Source organism: Trachurus japonicus, chromosome 1 (genome assembly GCF_045865225.1).
Source record: "Trachurus japonicus isolate A0001 chromosome 1, Traja_1.0".
NCBI lineage: Eukaryota > Metazoa > Chordata > Actinopteri > Carangiformes > Carangidae > Trachurus > Trachurus japonicus.
Window position 1 is genome coordinate 37,007,101 of NC_140907.1, and position 21,817 is coordinate 37,028,917.

The 21,817-nt window shown below is 48.3% G+C and overlaps 1 protein-coding gene across 1 annotated transcript; it reads right to left on the bottom strand.

Moving 5' to 3' along the window:
* On the bottom strand, positions 1-13,419 carry etaa1a (ETAA1 activator of ATR kinase a). The gene is made up of 8 exons (XM_085790770.1): positions 13,206-13,419; positions 11,625-11,756; positions 10,445-10,512; positions 9,116-9,228; positions 5,663-6,507; positions 4,850-5,628; positions 4,043-4,742; positions 1-343 (listed from the first exon to the last, which is right to left on the bottom strand). Exons 1-8 carry the CDS (start codon positions 13,327-13,329, stop codon positions 240-242), a joined length of 2,865 nt encoding a protein of 954 aa, XP_085646896.1. The 5' UTR covers positions 13,330-13,419; the 3' UTR covers positions 1-239.
* Positions 13,420-21,817: the final 8,398 nt, after the last annotated feature.

Consider the following 21,817-nt stretch of genomic DNA (forward strand, 5'->3'; position numbering starts at 1 on the left):
AACCTTCACCTCGCTGCAGTCAGAACCAGAAGAGACCGGTTCAGTTTAATTTGTTTAAAAATAAAAAAAAAACAATCTGACAAAAACAGAAAAACAAGAAACAATCACTTTAATTTAGGTAGAAAACATTTGTACAAATCGATTCAGACATTTAATTAAATCTCTACAGGTGAAGCAGGTGAGGGGGGGGGGGGGGGGGGGGCGACGGCCTCTCCGTCACCGCGGCAACGGCGTCTACGTCACGTCGGCGCTCGGACGTTCTGCGCCTGAAGACGCTGTTGTCTCCTCTGGACGGCCTGCTGCTTCTTCAGCTCGATCTCTGCTGCCGAGCAACGAGCCTGAGCTGCAGACAGACAGGTGAGACAGGTGAGACAGACAGACAGGTGAGACAGACAGACAGGTGAGATAGAGACAGAAGAGACAGACAGGTGAGATAGAGACAGGTGAGATAAAGACAGGTGAGTTAGAGACAGGTGAGATAGAGACAGAGACAGACAGGTGAGTTAGAGACAGACAGGTGAGACAGAGACAGACAGGTGAGTTAGAGACAGACAGGTGAGTTAGAGACAGGTGAGATAGAGACAGACAGGTGAGTTAGAGACAGACAGGTGAGATAGAGACAGGTGAGTTAGAGACAGGTGAGATAGAGACAGACAGGTGAGATAAAGACAGGTGAGTTAGAGACAGGTGAGATAGGGACAGACAGGTGAGATAGAGACAGACAGGTGAGACAGAGACAGACAGGTGAGTTAGAGACAGACAGGTGAGACAGAGACAGACAGGTGAGTTAGAGACAGGTGAGATAGAGACAGACAGGTGAGTTAGAGACAGGTGAGATAGAGACAGACAGGTGAGATAGAGACAGGTGAGTTAGAGACAGGTGAGATAGAGACAGACAGGTGAGTTAGAGACAGGTGAGATAGGGACAGACAGGTGAGACAGAGACAGGTGAGTTAGAGACAGGTGAGATAGAGACAGACAGGTGAGTTAGAGACAGGTGAGATAGGGACAGACAGGTGAGACAGAGACAGGTGAGATAGAGACAGACAGGTGAGACAGAGACAGACAGGTGAGTTAGAGACAGACAGGTGAGACAGAGACAGACAGGTGAGTTAGAGACAGGTGAGATAGAGACAGACAGGTGAGTTAGAGACAGGTGAGATAGAGACAGACAGGTGAGATAGAGACAGGTGAGTTAGAGACAGGTGAGATAGAGACAGACAGGTGAGATAAAGACAGGTGAGTTAGAGACAGGTGAGATAGGGACAGACAGGTGAGACAGAGACAGGTGAGAGAGACAGACAGGTGAGACAGAGACAGACAGGTGAGTTAGAGACAGACAGGTGAGACAGAGACAGACAGGTGAGTTAGAGACAGGTGAGATAGAGACAGACAGGTGAGTTAGAGACAGGTGAGATAGAGACAGACAGGTGAGATAGAGACAGACAGGTGAGATAGAGACAGACAGGTGAGATAGAGACAGACAGGTGAGATAGAGACAGACAGGTGAGATAGAGACAGACAGGTGAGACAGACAGGTGAGTCCTTGGCCCTAGCCCTTCGTTTTGCGTGTTCACGTGAAGTGGTCGGGCTATCTCGCCCTTGAAACTGAGATTTTTCAGGGGCACACTACAAACCGAGGGCTATGACAAGTTTCCCAGAATGCATCTTGCGGCAACTGGCAGCTGTTTTATTTCTCACTGTAGCGCTGTTATTACGTCATTTTGTTAAAGGTACATTGTGTAGGAATTACTCTCATCTAGCGTTGCGGTTGTATATCGCAAGCAACTCAATCGTATTTTTCATGCTGCATTCACCTGAAATTGGGCAGACGGCAGACGGACGACAGCCGCTGCAGGTAACGGCATAAACCAGCCTCTATGTAAACAAGTGGTCCGTCAGCACGAGGCAAAACAATACACGTGACAATATGTTGTCATGGCGATGTGGTATTGTTTTACCGTCTTTCTCTGGACTTCTGTGACTAAAATGACATCTGGTTTGTTAGCGACGGCCGTCTGCCCGACTGCAGGTGAATGCAGCATCAGTGTAACGCTCCGTTCCTCCTCACTGCGTTACCGCGGTGACTTTTCACAGACGCCACCTCGACCTGAGCCGACAGCTCCGGTGTCTCCGCTGAGTTTCCGTGGTTTCCTACCGTCACGCTGCCACTGAACGTAAAAACATGGCGACACCACATGGCAGCAGCACCGAGCTTACCCGCTCCATGGAGATATGAATGATATGAACGGCTAATTCAGAGCTGAAAGGAACACTTCACTTTGTTGATGCGGGGATTACTGATTAATGAAAAACAGACTGAAGAACCAAATAATCGATTTTCGTGAATAGATAACAGTATAACTTACACAATGTACCTTTAAGTTTTAATATTTTTTCATGCTAGAAAGTAGCTGTTTAGATCCCCAATGTGCGGTCGGTAGGGATGGGAATCGAAAACCGGTTCCTCTTCGGAACCGGTTCCAACTTGGATCAATTCTTGGAATCGTGTGCGTGTCTGCTTTAACGATTCCCTTATCGATTCCGTTTGGTTCAGAAACTCGCGCATTAATTGATTAATGACGTTACGTAACGTTCCGTTAAAATCAATCTTCATTATAAATGAGGATGCTTAGTGTTTATATCCACATGTCACCGTTTGTTCTCACAAAATAAAGTTAGTGGCGTGTCTGTGTGGAGCGGAGCTGCTGACAGATGCAGCTGACAGTGACGTTTCTTCATCACTAACCTGTGAGCCAGAGCCACCCTCCGGTCCTCCCTCCCTCACGTCGTGAGGACAGGTCAACGTCTCCTGAACAGGCTACATATTCTTTCTGTTTTTCTCTCTTTATTCTAACCACTTCCTTTCAGGTTTTGCTCGTAGCCACGTGAAACGGTGCGCCCTGTGTCTTTTCTTTGGCGCGCTCTCTCTCTTTCGCTCGCTCACTCGCTCACTCCGCATAAAAACGAACGTTATGAAAACAATAACCTACAGATGCATAAAAACCATGGAAACATTGTTAAATTCCTCCTGTGAGCACAGCTGGCCCACAGCCACAGTGGTCTATAGTGTTAACCTGTCCAGGCAGGTCGGTCCTGTCAACTTTTTTAATGTCAGAGCCATTTATGCAGTGTTTTCAACCTTGGGGTTGGGACCCCATGTGGGGTCGCCTGGAATTCAAATGGGATCGCCTTAAATGTCTAGTAATTGATTAAAAATAAATAAATAAATAAATAAATAAACTAATTATTTTTCACAATCTTAAACAACTATATTCTTGATATATTCACTTTCTTGAATAAATCAAGATAAAATAAAATGCAGCATATACAAATATCTGAGCTTGCTCATCTTGAATGAGGGTCACCAGAAATTTGTGATGTCAAAAGGGGTCATGAGCCAAAAAAGGTTGGGAACCACTGCATTAATGCAAACAAACCCATTTCTCTTTTATTCCCTCACCCAATGAGAATCGATAAGAGAATTGATAAGGAATCGAATCGATAAGCAATATCGATAATGGAATCGGAATCGCTAAATTCTTATCAATACCCATCCCTAGCGGTCGGTTTATCCAAATGACGGCTGTTTAGACGTTTGCTCCGATGTTTTTCGGAGAAGTGAAGCTCCACCCGTGGAGCAGATCAACGGCTCGTCACAGAGACACCACCCCGTCCAGAGAGCTCGTCAGCCGGCCAACCTCCGTCGTCATCCCGGGGGGAGAAAAGACGATCGCTAATTAACTTACCCGCAGGTTTTTAAAGGTTTACCGCCGGGTAGTTACATTCTTTTTAGGAGATAAATGCTGGTCTCATTGATGAAATGTAACAATTGTGGGAGTCGCATTAGTGTCCCAATTCGTAGGGGATGACTTTCAACCCCCCTACCCCTTGTAGCTCCGTTTCAAGGGGCAAGGGTTAAGGGCTAGGGGTAGGGATGAAAAATAGAATTGGAATTGGGTATTAGAGACAGACAGGTGAGACAGAGACAGACAGGTGTCTTGAGTCATGTGACTGAAACTCCTCCCACTCGTCTTCTTACCTTTGTTGGTCGCCGTGGAAACCGGGATTTCCGGCTTTTTGAAAGTGAACTGGTCTTTGTTGCCGGTTGCCGTGGAGACGGCGTTGCCCGGCCTCTTGAAGGTGAACCGGTCTCTGGCCGCCGCCGCCGCCGCCACGCCCCGAGAGGAGCAGCTACTTCCTGTCACCTGTTGGCCATCTGCACTAGGATCGACCAATGAGCAGCCGGCAGCTCCCCCTGAGCCAATGAGGAGAGGGGCTGGCTGGTTCTGATTGGTCGGCTGCAGGGCGGCTCTCTGGCCGGTGGGCGGAGCCTGTTTGACTGACACCTGGTCCAGCTTCTGGTTCTGGTCCTGGTTCTGGTTCTGGTCCTGGTTCTGGTTCTGGTTCTGGTTCTCCAGGTCGTCACACATCCCACACAGCAGCGCGTCGTCAGCCGGGTCGTCCCAGACCGGGTCGCAGAAGAACGCGTCCAAGTCCTCGTCCAGGACGTCCAGCTGGGCCGGTCCAGAACCGCCCGTCCGCAGACCCGACTGGGGGTTCTGACCCGACTGGGGATTCTGACCCGGTTTTAGTCTTTGACCCGGTTGTGAGTTCTGACCCGGTTTTAGTCTTTGACCCGGTTGTGAGTTCTGACCCGGTTGTTGGTTTTTACCCAGTTGTTGGTTCTGACCCGGAAAATGTTGGTTCTGACCCGGGTCGCAGAAGAAGGCGTCCAAGTCCTCGTCCAGAAAGTCCATGGGAGTTGGTCCAGAAACGCGTGTCCTTGGGTCCAATTGTTGGTTCTGAACCGGTTGTAGTCTCTGACCCGGTTGTTGTTGGTTTTTACCTGGTTGTAGTCTCGGACCCGGTTGTGAGTTCTGACCCGGTTGTTGTTGGTTTTTACCCGGTTGTTGGTGGTTCTGACCCGGTTGTTGGTGGTTCTGACCCGGTTGTTGGTGGTTCTGACCCGGTTGTAGTCTTTGACCCGGTTGTTGTTGGTTTTTACCCGGTTGTTGGTTCTGACCCGGTTGGTGGTTCTGAACCAGTTGTAGTCTCGGACAAGGTTGTTGGTTCTGACCCGGTTGTTGTTGGTTTTTACCCGGTTGTAGTCTCGGACCTGGTTGTAGTCTTGGACCCGGTTGTTGGTTCTGACCCAACAAATGTTGGTTCTGACCCGGTTGTAGTCTCGGACCCGGTTGTGAGTTTTGACCCGGTTGTTGGTTTTTACCTGGTTGTGAGTTCTGACCCGGTTGTTGGTTCTGACCCGGTTGTAGTCTCTGACCCGGTTGTTGGTTCTGACCCGATTGTTGGTTCTGACCCGGTTGTAGTCTCTGACCCGGTTGTTGGTTCTGACCCGGTTGTAGTCTCGGACCCGGTTGTTGGTTTTTACCCAGTTGTTGGTTCTGACCCGGTTGTTGGTTCTGACCCGGTTGTTGGTTCTGACCCGGTTGTAGTCTCGGACCCGGTTGTGAGTTCTGACCCGGTTGTAGTCTTTGACCCGGTTGTTGGTTCTGACCCGGTTGTTGTTGGTTTTTACCCGGTTGTTGGTTCTGACCCGGTTGTTGTTGGTTTTTACCCGGTTGTTGGTTCTGACCCGGTTGTTGTTGGTTTTTACCCGGTTGTAGTCTCGGACCTGGTTGTTGGTTCTGACCCGGTCTACCTGTCAGGTTCGAGTCCAGTCTGAACGTCGCTCTCGCTCGCTCCACTTTCCCAGCAGCCGATTGGCCGCCGCCGGCCCAGGTGGGCGGGGCCTGAGTGGAACGAAGGGGCGGGGCCTGAGTGGAACAAAGGGGCGGGGCCAGAGTGGAACGAAGGGGCGGGGCCAGACTGGAACGAAGGGGCGGGGCCAGAGTGGAACGAAGGGGCGGGGCCAGAGTGGAACAAAGGGGCGGGGCCTGAGTGGAACAAAGGGGCGGGGCCAGAGTGGAACAAAGGGGCGGGGCCAGACTGGAACGAAGGGGCGGGGCCAGAGTGGAGCAAAGGGGCGGGGCCTGAGTGGAACAAAGGGGCGGGGCCAGGAACTTCAGAGGGTTCTGGGTCATCTCCAGAACCAGAGAGTCGTTCAACAACAAGTCGTCGTTTTCCCAGTCGTCCTCGAACTCATCGTTGTTGTTTTTGTTCTTGGTGGTTGTTGTGGTTGTCATGGTTGTTGTGGGAGTTTTCCCAGCATGCTTAGCGGCGGCGGCAGGTCTGGGCTGTGACACCTGGCTCAGGGCGCCGCTGATGCGTTGCGTCGGTCCGTCGAACAGGAAGTCCAGGTCGTCGTCCATCATGTCCTGGTCCAGGTCGGTTGCTGCTGCTGCTGCTGCGTTCACTGACACCACGTTAGTCTGGAACTCAGCGCTCCGATGCTGCAGCAGGAGGAGGTGCTGCTGCTCCTGCTGCTCCTGCTGCTGCTCCTGCTGCTCCTCCTGCTGCTGTTCCTCCTGCTCCTCCTCCTCCTGGTGAAACATGTTGAGGTCAAACTGTTTGGCCAGTCTCAGCAGGTCGTCCACTGCGCTCGCTCTGTGGACGGACAAAAACAAGACGTGGATCAGTTTTCACAATTAATCGCGGTTTAAATAAACGCCACAATTATTCAATCGTAAACGTTCCTAAAAACCGCCACAAATGATGTTGGTAGATTAGCACAACGCGCACGGAACGAAAACAAAGGTACACAACAACCACAGGACTTAAAGCAGAACTATGCAGGATTTGGGCTGTAATTATTGTGGCTCAGAGTCACTGTGATGGTTGAGTGACCTGTTATGAAGTGAATGGGGTCTAGGCCAATGCGCTCACCCCCCCCACTGGCTGAAAACCGCACTTGCAAGATCAGTCGTCCGTCTCGGTGTTACAAATCTCGTCAATGGATAGAAGTATCGCGAGAAACTGCTTTACGGCAGTACGAGATAAGAACGCATATGACGTCATGCATGTCACGAATCGTGATTGGTTTGAGTTCGGAAAGTCGGAGGAAACCATGGAAACATGAAATGTTTACTGATGAAGTTCAGCTTGTGGCTAACAGGGAGCTAATGCTAACACAGATACACACACCATGGGTCTTTTATAAGATAATGTAATACATCATGACACACACACACACACACCTTCGCGTTTTGGAACCTTTATTCCTGTGTGTGTATGTCTGTGTCTTTGTGCCTGTGTGTGGCTGTATTAGCGTTAGCGCCGTGTTAGCATTAGCTCCGTGTTAGCATAGCGTTAGCTCGGTGTTAGCATTAGCTCCGTGTTAGCATTAGCGCCGTGTTAGCGTTAGCTCGGTGTTAGCAGGGCTTAGCAAACAGCAGTAAACACAAGCACGTGTAGGGGGGGTGGAGGAGGTGGCGGCGGCGAGTTTTTTTTTTTTTTTTTTACGACAGTGACATGTGCCTACCAGAACTGTGGGGGAGCTCCGGAGAGGGAAAAAAAGAGAAACCAACGAAGGAGCGAGCTATTTCCGGCCGAGCTGCATAGTTCTGCTTTAAAGCAGAAGTAAGCGATCCGGTGGTTTTGTCTAACTTCCTGTCAGCCGATGGAGTTAGCAGTCCCCGTCCTCGTCCCTACGTCACCACATTCAGGCGCATCCCTTGGCTGCACACACAGAGAGGACCGCCCCTTTATGCCGTTCTCTCTCCTCATTGGATAAAGGTTGTAGGATACAAGGAAAGTTTTCTCCTGGGCTCAGAGCAGAGTGACTGACAGACCCGTGTTTCAGACCAAACACTCTATAGAAGTGATTGCTGTCGGAAGATACAACTATTTAAGACTTAGATTAATACAAATATTCCACTTACTTCTGCTTTAAGAAACAAAGTTAAAGGGATAGTGCAACATTTTGTCACATTGGCCCATTGCCATAATCCCTACAGTCATAGCAGTAGGTTTGTTACCTTTAATTGTCGGTGCAAGCTATTTTTAGAACGGCGGAGCAGAGCCGTGAGCTGCTCAGAGCTATGCTACGGAGGCTCATGGGATTTCTTGGTTTAGAGGGAAATACAGAGACTGCTTGATGAAAAACTGTCCCTGAAGGCAACGTGCATCAGCGGTTTTGCATGAATTTCCCTCTAAAACAACTCTGTGTGGTAACGTTGTGTTATTATCTCATAGCGTGGTGAATGTGCAGGTCACAACTTGTCCACCAGAGCGTTGTGGAGTTGTTGGATTGTGTATTTGATGAGTTTGATGAGGGAAACCAAGAAATCCCATAATGAGCCTCTGTAGCGTAGCTCTGAGCAGCTCGCGGCTCTGCTCCGCTGTTCTAAAAATAGCTTGCACAGACAATTAAAGGTAACAAACCTACTGCTATGTTGAACTATCCCTTTAAGTCTGACACAAAGAAAGAGACCGATGGCCGGGTTCGTCAAACGTGTGTGACTAGTGTGTGTGTTTGTTTATTTGTGAGAGAGAGAGTGTAAAGTGGGTTTCTCCAAAATATCTGTTGAATCTGGTGTGAGGGAACTGAAAATAAACATGTTGAGCAGCATCTCCGCGTCAGGCACGTATGACTGGTATGAATGGAAGTTGTTGTCATGTATCCATGACAACGGACTGTTGCAGTCCGTTGCAAAAGACAGTTGATGTTTTTACGATGTTAAAAAACGGCCATGGTATATGCTCATTATATGCTCATTATAAAAACGGCTAAGGGGTGTTGTTCGGCCCGACGAAAGATTAAAATCATTGACTATTATAATAGTCGTGGGTTATTCTGACTAAACTGAAATTCTCAGTCGACTGAAACTTGATGAGACAAAAAAGAGAATGAACGTGACTGAAACTAATAAAAATGACAGTTTGACACAAAGACTAAAACTGAAACTAAAACAGGACGCCAACAACAACACTCGTCCTGACGATGAAGTCAGTGGAGCTCCGTGGGAAACAGTCGGAGAGGAACCGATGAACACTGAGCCAGGGAGCACGACGCTGCAGGTCGTTGGAGCTGATTGGTCGATTCTTATCACATGACATACAGCATCTAACAGAGAAGCTGCTTTTACTTTGAAGGGCGGCTCCAGTTAAACCCCCTTTAAACCAGAAGTGGGTGGAGTTTAGTGTAGCTGCTGTATGACCCGGGTCCAGGTTGCATTCAGGTTCACGTCGATGAATCGGAGCTCTGTGAACCCACCTGGGCGACTTCCTCCTGGGCCTCTGGTTCTGCAGGTCCGGGGTGCAGGGGATGGTGGCGCTGTCCCCGATCCACTGCAGTAAGGTCGGCTCAGGGACGTGAGGTCGGCCATGCTGCACGGGGACAGGAAGTAGAGGACAGAAAGTAGAGGACAAGAAATAGAAGACAGGAAGTAGAGGATAGGATCATGATCCGTCAGTATGTTTACATGACAGTCGAAAAAAAAAGCAAATTGCGGCTTTAATCCTTTAACTGTACAAACTAAGTTCATGTAAACACATAAGTCCATCTGAGGTGTATAAATTATTTGGAAGGTGCCTGCTCACACTCACTCAATTTCATTCTTGTTTTCTTACCTCAACCAATATTTAGGTCAATATATTTTAAAAAAAATTCTCCATTGCTTTTTATGAGAAGCAGTAATTTTACTAGTAGTCATAAAAAATATCATAGATGGACACAGATAGCAAAAATAGTGAGTAGTGTCTGAAGAACATCCACAGTGTCCACAATTCAGTGCTATATGTATTTTACAAACCGTCAGACATCTGAAGAAGCAGGCAGCGCTGGCAGACGCAAAGATTCAGTGTGAGAAACACATGAATAGGCCTAATTATGAAAAAAAATAGCCTAATAGATATTGTAAAAGTTTCATGTTTTTTGATTATTGTTAAAGCAGAAGTAAGCGATCCGGTGGTTTTGTCTAACTTCTTGTCAGCAGATGGAGTTAGCAGTCCCCGCCCTCGTCCCTACGTCACCACATTCACGGCATCCCTTGGCTGCACACACAGAGAGGACTGCCCCTTTATGCCGTTCTCTCTCCTCATTGGATAAAGGCTGTAGGATACAAGGAAAGTTTTCTCCTGGGCTCAGAGCAGAGCAGAGTGACTGACAGACCCGTGTTTCAGACCAAACACTCTATAGAAGTGATTGCTGTCGGAAGATACAACTATTTAAGACTTAGATTAACACAAATATTCTGCTTACTTCTGCTTTAAGTAGAATGAGTTGTGTTTGTGTTGGTATTTAAAAAAGAAAAGAAAAGAATGACTGTCATACATGTAGAGATGCTTTTAAGAAACATTTGTGAAAGTGGTCTCTTATTTTTTTTCCAGAGCTGTACATTCACCTTCATCTGACTGAAACTGGACAATGTGTGTGTTGATGCTTCACAACAGTACAGACGACACAAAGTGAAGCAGAGAAGTCGGATAAAAATAATTCTAAAAAAGCTCCTCGATTCAGTCATTCATTCGTAGACAGACAGATGTAGAAGCTCGTTAATGACCCGTTACTGTCAGATCAGTGACATCACAGAGACTGACTCACCTTGGGGGCGATCCTGCTCACGATCTCAGAGATGTTGGGCGGCGCCGGCTGCCTCCGGCCTCGTTTACCTGGAGAGCAACACAGCAGAGAACTGAGACGTCCTGGTTCTGGTTCTGGTTCTGGTTCTGGACCAGGAACCAACAACCTGCTCTGTAGTGAACTAGTTCCATCCAGTTACAGTCCCGAGATCTAGGACCACACTTTCCCTTTTAAATAAGTCCTAATGCACTTTGAGGCATATTCTGTGACTTGTTTGTTATTTATCTATTTATTTCTATTTTATTGAAAATGGTTGTTAAACCTCTTTATGGTCCCTTGTACCACCACTCTGTCATATCTTATCCTATCTGCTTTTAATCTTGTAGCCTACTCATGTCTGTTTCGTGATGTGTTTCTTCTGCGTTGTCCTGTCATCAGGGTTTATACAGGAATCTTGAAGTTAATTCTAATACCTTTTTAAGACTTTTTCAAGACCTTCTCAACATTTTTCAACACCTCACTGCCACTTCAAGCTGTAACCATTTACATCAGTGACACTTTTAACGTAACAGTTTTAGTTTGTGATAAAGACTATAGACCACTATGATGCTACAGAATTCAAAATAGGCTAGGATAATAAATAAAAGGCAAAGTTTATCCAAAAAAAAAAAAAAAAACATTGCCTCCACTCTCAAAAAACAAAAACAACAATCTTCTTTTCTTTTTTATGTACCAGTTCATCTTTGTTTGTTTTTTAAATGAATAAATTCACACACTTTCACAATGTTTTTTAGGACTCAAACTCTTGGACAGCTAATTCTGAAAAAAAACCTTCAAAATTTAAGACTTTATAAAGTCGTGAAAAGACTTTTTAATACTTTTTAAGGGTCTTAATTTTCCCCAAATTGATTTATCACCTTTTAATACTTTTTAAGACCCCGCGGATACCCTGGTCATGAATGTCTGTGAGATGCCCTCTCTCCTACTGCACAACAAATCTACCTACGGGTACTAATAAAGTAAAACTCAACTGAACTGAACTGAAACTGGTACAGAGAGTCTTTTATTCTGAAGGTACACAGTCAGTGTTTTATTCTCCTAAACTGTAGCTGCACTCTAACGGTTTATTACCACGTAGATGAATGAAACTAATCAATAATCAATGATCGATACAGTGTGTGTAGTAGTGATTGATCAGTACCCAGTCTGCAGGGCGAGGGCGACGTGGCGTCCCACACGATGTCCTGCTGACAGTCCGAGTCGTTGTGTGGAGACTCTCCACTGAAACCTCCGACCCGGGTCCTGGTCCTGGTCGGAGTCGGACTCATCAGGTCTGAGGAGGAAACACAACGACTCGGTCAGAGGGTCAATATTCCTCAATATTCCTCAATATTCCTCTTTTTTCCTCATATTCCTCTTTAAAAATTCCCAACAAACCAACCGTACATGCTACGGTTTTGCAGCTTTTACCAAAATGTCGCCCCGATACTTTAGAAACTTTCAAACGATTAAACTCAGTGCAAATTATGAATCCATCACTCTGTTTTTTTTGTTTTTTGTTTTTTTTTAAAACTCTATACATAATATGTATATTAATAAATATTAAACATTTATTTTTTTGCTCAATTGACACCAAATTTGCTGCGACTGCAAAAATATCACTTGGCTTTTTTATATCTGAAAAATAGCCAACTTCTTCCCACTCCTTTTCGAACTTGTGAACGTTATGACTTGATGAAGCTTATATTGTTATTTATTTTTATTATGTAGTATATATACTGTATATATTCATTTAAGACACGTTTGTTTGAAATAAATTCATTCATTCACAAATTGAGCCTACAGTGCATGAAAATGTTTGACTGTAAACACTTTGAATTCTACTCTCATGTGAACAACTGCAGTCAATGTAAGAGCGACATTTTAAACATTAGATTTTAACTTATGAAGCAAAAACCCTTATCACCACCAGGTCTCCAGACTAACATCTTTTACTAGGAGGAGCACAGTGAGATTTTTGTCTTGATAACAGAGTTTTTCTTGTTGTTGTTTACAGTTTGACAGCTTTTTAAAATCTGCCTTGACAGCTGATGTGGTTATGTTCTGTCTCTTGTTGCTCAGGATTAACGTTACATAACCTTATATTTGTCTAAAAATGTCTTTAATCAGAGTCCAGACTCTTTTCAACACTGGTGAAACATGGAACAACTCAAAAAGGGCAAATTTACTGGTGGTGACAGTAAAGATTTACTTGCACTGTCTCAAATTTTAAGGGCAAAAGTCTGGAGATAAACAAATCCCCAACATCTCCCCCATGCAGTCAATGTGCATTTTATATAAATATAATATTATCTATGGTGGCCCTGAGGTGCAAATCACAACACCAAAAGAGAAAATACAACACAAAAAGAGAAAATACAACGACAAATTACTAAACACAACAACAAAAAAGAAAAAAAGTTTAGTACTTTGCCGTTGTGTTATCTGATTTGCACCTCAGAGCCACCGTAATTATCAGATTTTTGTCTTGACAACTGAATTTTTGACATTTTGACAGCTTTTTAAAATCTGCCATGACAGCTGATGTTGCTCAGGATTACCTAAACTTGTCTCAAAACAGCCTTTAATCAGTTTAATTTACTTTTATTTAGCCGTGTGTTCTCTGTAAACCGAACAGACTCCCTCTCTCTCCCCGGGAGAAGGACCGTCACTCCCCGGGGAGAACCACCACTCTCTCCCCGGGGAACCGCTACCATCCCCGGGAGGAGAACCACCGACTCACCGGGCCTGGGGCTCCGCGGCGTCTGGCTCCTCCTGCTCAGCCGGTTGTGTTTCGCTCTGGCCGCCGGGGAAGAGGCGCTGAGAGCGGCTAGAGGCTCCAGCTGCTCCCCGCGGCCTCGGCTCATGGTCCCCGCGGTCGGTGGAGACCAGACACCGCTGACTTTACTAGATTTACTCGTTGTTACTATTATTATTGTCGTTTCTTCGCCCGAGCAGCGGAGAACTTCGAAAGTCCCGCCATGTTTTTCTCCTTCCCAGAATCCCTTTCGGTGGTGCGTTCAGGAGCATAGACCATGGATGTATTAGGCATAGACAGACTGTGGTTCAGGAGCAACAGCGCTGCGCAGAGAGGACGCAGCCGAGCAAACTTTTTTTTTTTTTTTTTTTTTTTTTAAATCAACAGCTTTATTTAAAAGAAGTTGACAAGTACAAATAGTATACAGGGAACAGTATACAATGAAAATACAAAGAACATGTGCCAGGGGTGATGTTCATTATACAACAAGGTTATACATAATTTACAAAGGTCTATGGTTTTGCCTTTTCATTTGCTGTTTTGGTGATTAGCTTAAAATAAAGTTCAATTAAAAAAAACAAAAACATAAAAGCAAGGGGTTTTCTTAGAAAATTTACTTTTATGAATGAAATTTTGCAAAAAATAAAAACAGATTTACTAAAACGCAGCCGAGCAAACTCACTGTGTAAACTTTTTGGCTCTATAACTGATCTTTATGTAACAGCTCCTATAAACAATATTTTTCTGGGAAATGTCGATGTCACAACTAACAAATGTACAAATAAATACATTAGAAATCTTTTGGTAAATGTAACTATTCCTTATGCTAATTTTTTTTTTGGAAAACTCTTTATAGGGATGTGGAATGGAAAAAAAATGTGGTTGATAATACTTTTTTAAATTATTTTTTAAGATCAGGTATTTTTTAAAATTATACATAAAATATATCCAGCAAAAATTAGAATTCAAATGAGAAAGATTTAAACTTGGTATTGAATACTCTTGTTAGAACTGTCTGTGGCTTGTGTGATTAATCTATTGCACATTTATTTTTTCACTGTTTATATTGTCAAGTGTTTTTGGTTGAATGTACAACATTTTATTGAAAAGAAAACTGGACAGTCAGCACATCTGCATTAAAAGGACATTTTCTTTACTTTGAAAACAACCAAATGGAAAATTATTAAAAAAATTTTGTACAACTTATCTTGTCTTATTTTTAGGTAAATTTCATGAAGGAATTTTATCAATACAGCACTGACGTCAATGAACTAGAAATGCCAAAGGCTTTAAAAACAAACTTTATTTTTGAAAAAAATATTTATTTAAATAATATGCTTTCCTTTACATCGATGCATTTTTTATACATGATGCTTCTCCTGTATACTCTTTTATATTTTTTTATTCCCCTGGCTCAACAGTTTTGTTATGTATATAATTGTTTAAAAGAAAAAGTGTACGTGAAGTAGTGTAGCAACATCCAGCCATGGATCTATTAATTCTGCCCTACAAAGGAAAAAGGCAGTAACTTCCAAAAGTGGAGAACTGAGAAAAATGACTGTAAAGTTTTCTTGTTGTCCAGCCAACAGAGTTGCGAGCAGACCATTGGGTTTGTAGCCTTTTTTTTCTTCTTTTTTAGCTTTTTATTAGGTTATTCTTGTTACATATTAATCCTGGTCTCTGATTTGACCTTTGACCCTTATTTGGCAGTTACTGTAGACTTCCTTTGTATAGCTTACCAAAATATACTGGGTCAAACCAAAGCAAAAGGCAGTAACTTCTGTTTTATCTTGTAATTGTACCTTTTAAAAGCCCCAACATGAGAAATTGTTCCGAAAAAAATTAAATAAGTCTATATTTTAAGCTTGTTTGTAGAGGAAGCTCCCCGTGTTGCTCTGCCGGAATCTCGCGCGATTTGCGGAGCCGTGAACCGGGTGTAATAATAATAATACATTTTATTTGTAAAGCACTTTTCATAAAGTAATCTCAAAGTGCTACAGAAGCCAGAAACAAAATAAACTGTGCAAATCACAGACACAGGCAAAGCAGTGAACTGAGACACTGGGAGCTTCCACTACAAACAAGCTTAAAATATAGACTTATTAAATTTTTTTCTGAACAATTTCTCATGTTGGGGCTTCAATACAAGAGGGACATTACAGACGAGCAGCATGGAGGTATTTGGATGTTTTTTGGTGTGTCTTTTTGGACGAAGAAAAGTGAGTTTATTATGCTGGACTTCATCATGAGAATGTGGTTGGGAGTCAAAGGTTCCAGACTTGTGGGATCATTTAAGGGTGCTTTCGCACCGGGATCGATTGCACCAGTTGTTCCGGAACAGGGAACGATTTACGTCAACAGAGATCCGTTCATTTGATATGTAAACACAGCAATTGAGCTGGGATGCAGAACAAAACAAGCGGGCCAAGATCGCTTGGGAGAGGTGGTCTTGGCTCGTTTCCAATAGAGCCCGGGAGCGGTTTGTTTGCAGTGAGATTACAATCGACACAGAAAACGACACAACACCCTATGTGCTGCTGGTCTTCAGTGGTTCTCAACGACCAAGGGCCTCATTTATCAAAAAGGGTGTAAAAGTAGGCCTACTACTAAATTTTGATGTACGGCGAAAAGCCAAAAATGGCGTACACCCAAAATATTTACACCCTTTTCAGATCTATCAAACTGTGCGTACACACAACTCTCCGCAATTTCCATTGATAAATCACACTGGACCCAAGAAAAATGTGAATGTGAACACGCCTCACATTTCGCCCTCTAAACGGCCGAACACAACCATATATGGTCAATGCAAATCAGCACGTGCATATTAAGTAGCCTAGCCATGTGCGCTCTGGAAATCTGTGGAGTGACGTCAGTGGAAGACGGTGAAGACAACAGACGGAGAGCGGGGAAAGAAGCGGAATTTCTCTGAAAGCGAGATACTCTGTAATATCAGTCAGAAAATCATCTTGCATTGAAATAGGCTATAACTCCAAAATCTGAATGAAACGGACGTCACACTCTTGTGTGTAAAAGGAAAAAAGAATAAATAAATAAAAACCGAGTAGAACGGTGTCGAGCCGTTTACATTTTATATTAAATATGGAAAAAGATCAAACTTCTGCATCATCATCATCATCATCACCTTATTATTATTATAACATTAAAGTCAGATAGCCGGGCACCGACCATGGCTCAGTCCGCCTACAGTGGCACCAGCCTGGTCAAGACACTGTCCAGCTCCCGGTCTCCAGGCAACAACCAACACACCGACGGAAGGAAGGAAGGAAGGAAGGAAGGAAGGAAGGAAGGAAGGAAGGAAGGGAAGAAGTGAGAGAGGAAAGAAGAAAGGAGGCAAAGGAGGAAGGTAGGGAGTAAGGAAGGAAGAAAGAAAAGGAGGGAAGGAAGCGAGGGAGGAAGGAAAGGAGAAATGAAGGAAGGGATGGAGTAAGGAAGGGAGGGAGGAAGTGAGAGAGGAAAGAGGGAAAGGAGGAAGGTAGGGAGTAAGGAAGAAAGAAAGGAAAGGAGGGAAGGAAGCGAGGGAGGAAGGAAAGGAGAAATTAAGGAAGGGATGGAGTAAGGGAGGGGGAGGAAGGAACTAGTACTGATACACCACTGATACAAGTATTAGTACAGATGCTGCTAATACTAGTACTGATACTACTAATACTATTACTAATACAGGCTCATCAGGAGGAAACTAACTACTGCTAATAATACTAATACTAGTACTGATGGGCTACTAATAAAGATACTACCAATACTAGCATACTAACACTACTGATACTAGTACTAATACTACTAATACTGCTAATAGCTACTGATACTACTGATACATCTGGCTCTACTAACCACTACCCCAGGAGGACCACTACTCACTCCCCAGGAGGACCACCACTCACTCCCCAGGAGGACCACCACTCACTCCCCAGGAGGACCACCACTCACTCCTCAGGAGGACCACTACTCACTCCCCAGGAGGACCACCACTCACTCCCCAGGAGGACCACTACTCACTCCCCAGGAGGACCACTACTCACTCCCCAGGAGGACCACCACTCACTCCTCAGGAGGACCACCACTCACTCCCCAGGAGGACCACCACTCACTCCTCAGGAGGACCACCACTCACTCCCCAGGAGGACCACCACTCACTCCTCAGGAGGACCACCACTCACTCCCCAGGAGGACCACCACTCACTCCCCAGGAGGACCACCACTCACTCCTCAGGAGGACCACCACTCACTCCCCAGGAGGACCACCACTCACTCCCCAGGAGGACCACCACTCACTCCCCAGGAGGACCACCACTCACTCCCCAGGAGGACCACCACTCACTCCCCAGGAGGACCACCACTCACTCCTCAGGAGGACCACCACTCACTCCCCAGGAGGACCACCACTCACTCCCCAGGAGGACCACCACTCACTCCTCAGGAGGACCACCACTCACTCCCCAGGAGGACCACCACTCACTCCCCAGGAGGACGACCACTCACTCCTCAGGAGGACCACCACTCACTCCCCAGGAGGACCACCACTCACTCCCCAGGAGGACCACGACTCACTCCTCAGGAGGACCACCACTCACTCCCCAGGAGGACCACCACTCACTCCCCAGGAGGACTACCACTCACTCCCCAGGAGGACCACCACTCACTCCTCAGGAGGACCACTACACTACTCACTCCTCAGGAGGACCACCACTCACTCCCCAGGAGGACTACCACTCACTCCTCAGGAGGACTACCACTCACTCCCCAGGAGGACCACCACTCACTCCTCAGGAGGACCACTACACTACTCACTCCTCAGGAGGACCACCACTCACTCCCCAGGAGGACTACCACTCACTCCTCAGGAGGACCACCACTCACTCCCCAGGAGGACTACCACTCACTCCCCAGGAGGACCACCACTCACTCCTCAGGAGGACCACTACACTACTCACTCCTCAGGAGGACCACCACTCGCTCCCCAGGAGGACTACCACTCACTCCCCAGGAGGACCACTACACTACTCACTCCCCAGGGAGGACCACCACTCACTCCTCAGGAGGACCACTACTCACTCACTCCTCAGGAGGACCACCACTCACTCCCCAGGAGGACCACCACTCACTCCCCAGGAGGACCACCACTCACTCCTCAGGAGGACCACCACTCACTCCCCAGGAGGACCACCACTCACTCCTCAGGAGGACCACCACTCACTCCCCAGGAGGACCACCACTCACTCCCCAGGAGGACCACCACTCACTCCTCAGGAGGACCACCACTCACTCCCCAGGAGGACCACCACTCACTCCCCAGGAGGACCACCACTCACTCCCCAGGAGGACCACCACTCACTCCCCAGGAGGACCACCACTCACTCCCCAGGAGGACCACCACTCACTCCTCAGGAGGACCACCACTCACTCCCCAGGAGGACCACCACTCACTCCCCAGGTGGACCACCACTCACTCCCCAGGAGGACCACTACTCACTCCTCAGGAGGACCACCACTCACTCCCCAGGAGGACCACCACTCACTCCCCAGGAGGACCACTACCCCAGGAGGACAACTACTCACTCACTCCTCAGGAGGACCACTACTCACTCCTCAGGAGGACCACCACTCACTCCCCAGGAGGACCACCACTCACTCCTCAGGAGGACCACCACTCACTCCCCAGGAGGACTACCACTCACTCCCCAGGAGGACCACCACTCACTCCTCAGGAGGACTACCACTCACTCCTCAGGAGGACCACCACTCACTCCTCAGGAGGACCACCACTCACTCCTCAGGAGGACACCACTCACTCCCCAGGAGGACCACCACTCACTCCTCAGGAGGACCACCACTCACTCCCCAGGAGGACCACCACTCACTCCCCAAGAGGACCACTACTCACTCCTCAGGAGGACCACCACTCACTCCCCAGGAGGACCACCACTCACTCCTCAGGAGGACCACCACTCACTCCCCAGGAGGACTACCACTCACTCCCCAGGAGGACTACCACTCACTCCCCAGGAGGACCACTACACTACTCACTCCCCAGGGAGGACCACCACTCACTCCCCAGGAGGACCACCACTCACTCCTCAGGAGGACCACCACTCACTCCCCAGGAGGACCACCACTCACTCCCCAGGAGGACCACCACTCACTCCTCAGGAGGACCACCACTCACTCCCCAGGAGGACCACCACTCACTCCCCAGGAGGACCACCACTCACTCCCCAGGAGGACCACCACTCACTCCCCAGGAGGACTACCATTCACTCCCCAGGTGGACCACCACTCACTCCTCAGGAGGACCACCACTCACTCCCCAGGAGGACCACCACTCACTCCTCAGGAGGACCACCACTCACTCCCCAGGAGGACCACTACTCACTCCTCAGGAGGACCACCACTCACTCCCCAGGAGGACCACTACACTACTCACTCCTCAAGAGGACCACCACTCACTCCCCAGGAGGACCACTACTCACTCCTCAGGAGGACCACCACTCACTCCCCAGGAGGACCACCACTCACTCCTCAGGAGGACCACTACTCACTCCCCAGGGAGGACTACTACTCACTCCCCAGGGAGGACCACCACTCACTCCCCAGGAGTACCACCACTCACTCCTCAGGAGGACCACCACTCACTCCCCAGGAGGACCACCACTCACTCCCCAGGAGGACCACCACTCACTCCCCAGGAGGACCACTACTCACTCCTCAGGAAGACCACCACTCACTCCCCAGGAGGACCACTACACTACTCACTCCTCAAGAGGACCACCACTCACTCCCCAGGAGGACCACTACTCACTCCTCAGGAGGACCACCACTCACTCCCCAGGAGGACCACCACTCACTCCTCAGGAGGACCACTACTCACTCCCCAGGGAGGACTACTACTCACTCCCCAGGGAGGACCACCACTCACTCCCCAGGAGTACCACCACTCACTCCTCAGGAGGACCACCACTCACTCCCCAGGAGGACCACCACTCACTCCCCAGGAGGACCACCACTCACTCCCCAGGAGGACCACCACTCACTCCCCAGGAGGACCACTACTCACTCCTCAGGAGGACCACCACTCACTCCCCAGGAGGACCACCACTCACTCCTCAGGAGGACCACCACTCACTCCCCAGGAGGACCACCACTCACTCCTCAGGAGGACCACCACTCACTCCCCAGGAGGACCACTACTCACTCCTCAGGAGGACCACCACTCACTCCCCAGGAGGACCACCACTCACTCCTCAGGAGGACCACCACTCACTCCCCAGGGGGACTACCACTCACTCCCCAGGAGGACCACTACACTACTCACTCCCCAGGGAGGACCACCACTCACTCCTCAGGAGGACTACCACTCACTCCTCAGGAGGACCACTACTCACTCACTCCTCAGGAGGACCACTACTCACTCACTCCTCAGGAGGACCACCACTCACTCCCCAGGGAGGACCACCACTCACTCCTCAGGAGGACTACCACTCACTCCTCAGGAGGACCACTACTCACCCACTCCTCAGGAGGACCACTACTCACTCCTCAGGAGGACCACCACTCACTCCCCAGGAGGACCACCACTCACTCCTCAGGAGGACTACCACTCACTCCTCAGGAGGACCACCACTCACTCCTCAGGAGGACTACCACTCACTCCCCAGGTGGACCACCACTCACTCCTCAGGAGGACCACCACTCACTCCCCAGGAGGAACACCACTCACTCCTCAGGAGGACCACCACTCACTCCCCAGGAGGACCACCACCCACTCCTCAGGAGGACCACCACTCACTCCCCAGGAGGAACACCACTCACTCCTCAGGAGGACCACCACTCACTCCCCAGGAGGACCACTACTCACTCCCCAGGGAGGACTACCGCTCACTCCCCAGGAGGACCACCACTCACTCCCCAGGAGGACCACTACTCACTCCCCAGGACGACCACCACTCACTCTCCAGGGAGGACTACCACTCACTCCCCAGTCAGGACTACCACTCCCTCCCCAGGAGGACCACCACTCACTCCTCAGGAGGACCACCACTCACTCCCCAGGAGGACCACCACTCACTCCTCAGGAGGACCACTACTCACTCCCCAGGAGGACCACCACTCACTCCCCAGGAGGACCACCACTCACTCCTCAGGAGGACCACCACTCACTCCCCAGGAGGACCACCACTCACTCCCCAGGAGGACCACCACTCACTCCTCAGGAGGACCACCACTCACTCCCCAGGAGGACCACCACTCACTCCCCAGGAGGACCACCACTCACTCCCCAGGAGGACCACCACTCACTCCCAGGAGGACCACCACTCACTCCCCAGGAGGACCACCACTCACTCCTCAGGAGGACCACCACTCACTCCCCAGGAGGACCACCACTCACTCCCCAGGAGGACCACCACTCACTCCTCAGGAGGACCACCACTCACTCCCCAGGAGGACCACCACTCACTCCCCAGGAGGACGACCACTCACTCCTCAGGAGGACCACCACTCACTCCCCAGGAGGACCACCACTCACTCCCCAGGAGGACCACGACTCACTCCTCAGGAGGACCACCACTCACTCCCCAGGA

Coding starts and splice junctions, on each gene's coding strand:
- etaa1a (XM_085790770.1), bottom strand. CDS start 13,329: ATGAGCCGAGGCCGCGGGGAGCAGCTGGAGCCTCTAGCCGCTCTCAGC. Junction 11,757..13,205: donor GCCGCGGAGCCCCAGGCCCG/GTGAGTCGGTGG, acceptor TTTCCTCCTCAG/ACCTGATGAGTCCGACTCCG. Junction 4,743..4,849: donor GGGTCCGAGACTACAACCAG/GTAAAAACCAAC, acceptor TTTCTGGACGAG/GACTTGGACGCCTTCTTCTG.